Raw genomic sequence first — 6145 nt, 5'->3', positions numbered from 1 at the left:
TATTCAAAAATTATTTTTTATTCATCATTCTTATCTCTGAATGATTAATTCTACGTGGAGTGTTCTCTTCCACAATTTATTTTAATATATTTTTTTTAACTATTCACTATGCACTATTCACTATTTACTATTTACTATTTACTATTCACTATTCACTTTTTTTAAAAAAAAATCCTAAATAAGTTATCAAAAATTTGAAGCTCTCCCTCTAGAATTACTATAACTTTATATCCAAAAATTTACATTTTTCTATCCATTAAAATTATTATTACTAATAAAATGTTAAAATTTACAATTATAAATATTTTTTTTTTTATGGATCTTACAGTAGCGGCGGCGAATCTTCGGAGGAAAAGAGACCTTGGGTCTCTAGAGAACTAAGTTGAAGTGTTGGAATGGAGGGGATGACCCTTAAGGGATGGGACTTGCTCCCTCCACCCCCACACATCTCTTCCTCCACCTCCCCTTTACTTTTTTGCCCCTTCCTCCATCTTTCCTTTACTATTTTGCCCCTCAGTAAAATTTTATTTTTAAAATTATTATTTTATAATTTTATTCATTTATAACATATTTCACTGATAACCTAGTTCCTTTTGTATGAGTAAAATATTTTTCTGCAAAGCTTGGTGATCGTGAAAAGAATTATCAAGCAATCTTCCTCTTGTTCTCGGTGCAGTACGTGGTACAGTGCGTTTGTGGTATAGTGTCCTTGTCGTGGTTCCTCTCCAGGTACGTAGTCATAATCCTTCCTATAATCCTAAACACTAAACCCTTCGCATACTTCCAATAATCCTTTTAATATCCAAGCCTATAATCCTTGCATGAGCCGCAAAACGCAGTAAAATAAAACCGAAACATAAAAGGAACACTGCTTCTGGACGGATGACATCCTTCAACGGATGTCAATATCCGTTTAAATTTTTATTTTATTTACAGTAATTTATATTTAAATTTATAATTTTAAATGTTATATATGGTTAGTTTTTAAACGTAATAATTTTGTTAAAATATGAATTTGTTATAGATGATTTTTGTATCTTTAATTCTTTAATAATTTGATAATTATATAAAAAATTATTTATTACTCTATTTATTCAAATATATAATTTAATTATATTAATATTTTTATATTTGTTTTATTAATTATTAATTATGTTAATAAGGGTCATTATAATTTTGTAGGTGATTATTATTTAAAATGGATGAATATCTTCATATGGATTCTCAGATTGGTTGTAGTTTAAAATCTTATTTGTCTTCATCAATTAGCAAAGTTGTAGAGAGAGATTTAACAAATAGATTTACAACAAATGAAATATTTCATTCACGGGAGCACTTAATTCAATGGGTAAGAGGGATGGCTTTTGATTTAGGATTTGTTGTGGTAATAGTAAGATCTGACATAGCTACTGGTGTACGGGGAAGAAAAACGTATGTCATACTTGGATGTGAAAGAGGGGGAAAATATAGGAAATACAAAGCTGATGCAGTGGCTAGTGTATACGGCACTCGTAAATGTGAATGTCCGTTTAGATTAAAGGGTAAACCATGTTCAGATGGGGCCGGATAGGTGTTGAAGGTGATGTGTGGACATCACAACCATGAGTTGGCTGAAACTTTAGTGGGTCACCCTTATGCTGGCAGGTTAAATACGAGTGAGAAGTCATTACTGGTTGATATGACAAAGAGTAAAGTTACACCTGCAAATATTTTATTAACACTCAAAACAAAATAATGATCGAAATGTGACAACGATTAAACAAATCTACAACGCAAGGCATGCGTATAAACAATCATTAAGAGGGTCCAGAACTGAACTACAACAACTTATGATGTTGTTGAATCGGGATAGTACATTCACTGGAGTAGGTGTGTTGATGATTCAAAGGTTGTTACTTACTTGTTTTGGACACATCCTGATGCGGTGAAATTGTTAAACTCATTTAATGTTGTATTTATGATGGATTCCACATATAAAACAAATAGATATAGACTTCCGTTGCTTGAGATTGTGGGTATGACGTCTACAGGGTTAACCTTCTCAGCAGCATTTGCTTTCTTGTCTACTGAAAGGCAGAGTAATTTCACATGGGCTTTGGAAAAGCTGAAAGGTTTATTTTTAACATCTGAGGGTGGTCCTAAAGTTATTGTGACTGACCGAGACTTGGCTTTGATGAATGCCATATCAAGTCTATTCCCTGAGTCATATCAGATGTTATGTCGGTTCCACATCCTTAAAAATGTTAAAGCTAAATGCAAAATGTTAGTTCATTCTACTGAGGTTTGGGAAGTGTTGATGGATGCATGGGAAAATGTGATGGATTGTGCTGATGAAAGCTTGTTTGCTGAGTATGTGAATGGTTTTGAATACGCAAGCAGATCATGGCCTTTGTTCTTTGAATATGTTAATCAGAATTGGATTATTCCGTACAGCACATACTTTGTAAAGTTCTGGACGAACAAAGTAATGCATTTAGGGAACACAACCACAAATAGGTATGTTGTAATGTTATTTTATTTATTTGTTTTGTAGATAAATATTTATTTGTACTTGTTGAAGTTTTTTTTTGTTTCAGGGCTGAATCTGCTCATTGGAGCCTGAAGAAAGTTCTAGGCAATAGTATGGGTGATTTGTGTTCTTGTTGGGATAGTATTCATAACGTCATTATCTTACAACACAACAAGATTAAGGCGTCATTTGAAAGTAGTTTGTTGCTCAGGAGTGACTATTTTAAAGGCTACATATATAGAGAACTTATTGGGCGTGTGTCTCGATATGCATTGGATCTCATTGCTAAGGAATTGAAAATAGTGCAGCAGATAGGATTGGACTCCTCAAAGTGTGGATGCGTATTGAGACGTACATTTGGTGTCCCATGTGCATGTGAATTAGCACGATATGATCCTAGGATGATCCCTATAGGTGAATTTCATATCATGTGGCGAAGATTGCATTTCTCAAATGTTGAATTAAATGAAACTAAGCCTCAGTTATCCATTAAAGATGAGTTGAAACAAGTAGAAGAACGATTCAATGAGGTTGACATTGGCGGTAAAGTCACCATCAAGCAGAAGTTACTTGAGATTGTTTGTCCTACATTGACATCAATGGTCCCTCCATTACATAAAGTCAAGACAAAGGGTGCACAAAAAAGTAAAGTTAAACGAAGTGAAAGGTCTACTACGCGGGATCCATCATATTTTGAGTATGTGGACGCCTTTCATTCAACCATAGAATCTTCATCTGTGAGAAGTAAATTACAATCAAAGCCAAAAGCAATGAAGAAAAGGAGAGTTCCAATGATAGACCAATTTCATTCTACTACTCACCCCTTCATTGTGGACGTTGTTGATGTTGTGGCTGATGGTCACTGTGGGTATAGATGCATTGCTGCGTTGTTGGGACTCGGAGAAGATTCATGGCCCGTTGTGAGGAATGAGTTGTACAAAGAACTCAGTGCTTGGCGTGATGAATATGCAAGCCTAGTAGGAGGCTATGATAGACTAGAAGACTGAGGTCCTCTTTGTTGGTGCAGTCACTGTCCGCGGTAAGTGTTTCCCGTTTTATGTAGTTTCTTTATTACATGGTTTTTTCTAACAACTTTTATTCATAACAGGCTAACACGAGCAAGTGGATGACATTACCAGACATTGGTTATGCAATTGCTAACCGATATAACGTTATCTTAGTGTGTTTGTCATACTCTCAAAATTATACTATCTTTCCACTACGTTCCACACCACCTTCTGATATCACTCAACATCGCTTAATTTGTATAGGACATGTTCATGGATGTCATTTTGTGCAGGTAAGTGCATTTTGTTATGAATTTATTTTAAAATTACTTATCACTCAATTATATTTTGTTATTTGTATAATGTAGGTTAAGCTACAAGAAGGTTGTCCGTTGCCCACGGTGAATATCATGTCCTCAACCCACTGTTATCCTGAGGCACGAGCGTTGGTCAAACAATTAAATAAACAAGGTGATCAAAATTTAATAATATAAGCAATGAAAAATAATATACCAGGGCGCCAGATGGGGAAGGTGGAGACGATCTACGATGGGGTCGTGCCTCTCGTGGAACATCGGGGCGTTGTCTAGGTGCAAGAGACGGTCGCGCGTCATCTGCAGCAACAATAATATAAGGATGCGAAACCCTCCTGAACCACTGAATGTACCCATCAACACAGTCAGAAGGGGATGCTGCATGTCTGACATTACTCACAACGTGAGCTCTGAAGTGCAACCACATATGATCAATGGCCACTACATCTGCATCTGGAACCGTAGTCGGTGATCGTGGAATGTCTTGCTGAAACCCAAATTGCCTCAGCACACGCTCAGGCAAATGACGACAAAGGGTGTCACCAATCCGAATCCATCCAGAATACATACAGATGCCGAAGAATGGCCGAATGCCCCGATGCCCCTCATACGGATGCCATACAACTCCACTGTATGTCAGCGCATCCAACTGTGATCGAATCTCTGTGAGAGTGGAACTCTGCCTAGGGCTCTGCCACCTCATGGCATGTGGTGTGGTGTCATCGTAAGAAGCTACCAACCGCCTCCTCCCCATACTAGGGAAATGTTCGTATATCCAACTCTAAAAAATAATTATTCAATTAAATTTCATCCATCTTCGAACATGGAAATAAATACATGAAATAAATGTCAAAGTTATAAATGTACCTGAAATAGAGTCAAATATCCAGCCATTTGCTTCGTGGAGGCGAGACTCGCATCCCCGAGCTGGTCGTACAAATAGGAGAGTGCAGCAACACCCCAGGCATATCTGCCACACGCGTGTACATCTCTAAATAACAATAAGTAAGACACGCGTATAGAACTGGCACTCTTATTTGCAAAAATTGTGCATCCTACTAGATGCAACAAATATGCTCTAGCAGCATAGTCCCAATGCTGCGACTCACACCTCTGAACATATATCTCTCTAAGCCAGCTGAGTCTGACTTTCGGACCACGTGCTTCCTCCATCTCAGAACCTGTTGTGCCATCATCAACACCGAGTAGTTGCACAAGGGCTGTACGAGCCTCCTCAAACTCCAACTCCTCCAAATCACACATTTGCCCCATCACGGGCAGGTGAAGTAATGTCGAGACGTCATCAAGAGTAATCGACATCTCCCCTTTAGGGAGATGGAAACTACTGGTCTCAAAATGCCACCTCTCTATGAATCCGAGGAGTAACCCCTTATCAACGTAATCATAACAAATCCTTGTAAGAGGCATCAAACTGGAATTCAACACAATGTCTTGAATTCCCTCGTGGCATGGTCCTAACTTATTTACTTTTTTTCCGTGGGAGATCAACTTCAGTGTGTCCCCCCGATCCTACACATCAATATTTAATAAATTTTCTATTAAAAAAATAATAAAATAAATTTTATTTTTGCACTCACCCAGCCTTGGGAAATAGCATAAGCTACATGCTGAACATAGTGCATCAGCAATGAATGATCGTGTGGACCTCCAGGAAATCCAGCGACATCCTCTTGTATGTCATGAACATCTGCATGCTCCTCCTCATCGTCATCATCGTTAGGGGCCTCAAATGCATTCTCCTCTCCATGAGTCTCATACGCCTCATATGTTTGTTCCTCAACGACTCGCTCCTCAGCTATGGGGTCATGCTGGATAGGAGCTGCCCGACTTCTACGAGTAGAAACGGTAGGTCTTCTTCGAGCTTCGCCCTGCGACGAACTCTCTCCTCGAGAACTCTCTCCTCGAGAACTCTCACCTCGAGAATTAAAAGATGCACCACGTGTTCTTGCCATTTCTAACAATAATTGTTTATTTAATTTCAAAAATTAAAATAAATTATTGTTTCAAATATCATTAATAAACTATAAAAAATGCAATTCAAAATAAATTAAACTAATAATAATTAATGTATTAACTTACAACAAAAATTAAATAAAAGAAACAATTAGCTAATTAATTAAAATAATATATTTAAATACATTTTCATTTAATTATTATTAAATTAATTATTATTACAAATACAAATTTACTATAAATAAAATAAATACAAATACAAATTTACTAATATTAAATAAATTAAATTGATAATATTTATTTTAAGAAATAAAAATAATTTAAATATATAAAAGTTTTCT

At 36.4% G+C, this 6145-nt stretch overlaps 1 protein-coding gene across 1 annotated transcript; it reads right to left on the bottom strand.

Moving 5' to 3' along the window:
- Positions 1 to 3924: 3924 nt before the first annotated feature.
- On the bottom strand, positions 3925 to 5803 carry LOC128197393 (protein MAINTENANCE OF MERISTEMS-like). The gene is made up of 4 exons (XM_052879100.1): positions 5429 to 5803; positions 4698 to 5360; positions 4030 to 4611; positions 3925 to 3948 (listed from the first exon to the last, which is right to left on the bottom strand). The coding sequence occupies exons 1-4, from the start codon at positions 5801 to 5803 to the stop codon at positions 3925 to 3927; spliced, it is 1644 nt and encodes a 547-aa protein (XP_052735060.1).
- Positions 5804 to 6145: the final 342 nt, after the last annotated feature.

Source organism: Vigna angularis, chromosome 6, assembly GCF_016808095.1.
Source record: "Vigna angularis cultivar LongXiaoDou No.4 chromosome 6, ASM1680809v1, whole genome shotgun sequence".
Lineage (NCBI taxonomy): Eukaryota > Viridiplantae > Streptophyta > Magnoliopsida > Fabales > Fabaceae > Vigna > Vigna angularis.
Note: the sequence above shows the minus strand (reverse complement) of the source record. Positions and strands in the feature narration are given on the sequence as shown.

Excerpts from the sequence above, each read along its gene's own strand:
- LOC128197393 (XM_052879100.1), bottom strand. The coding sequence starts at position 5,803 with ATGGCAAGAACACGTGGTGCATCTTTTAATTCTCGAGGTGAGAGTTCT. Across the intron at positions 4,612-4,697 it reads GATATTTGACTCTATTTCAG|AGTTGGATATACGAACATTT; the intron begins GTACATTTATAA and ends ATTATTTTTTAG. Across the intron at positions 3,949-4,029 it reads CTTCCCCATCTGGCGCCCTG|GATAACAGTGGGTTGAGGAC; the intron begins GTATATTATTTT and ends CTCGTGCCTCAG.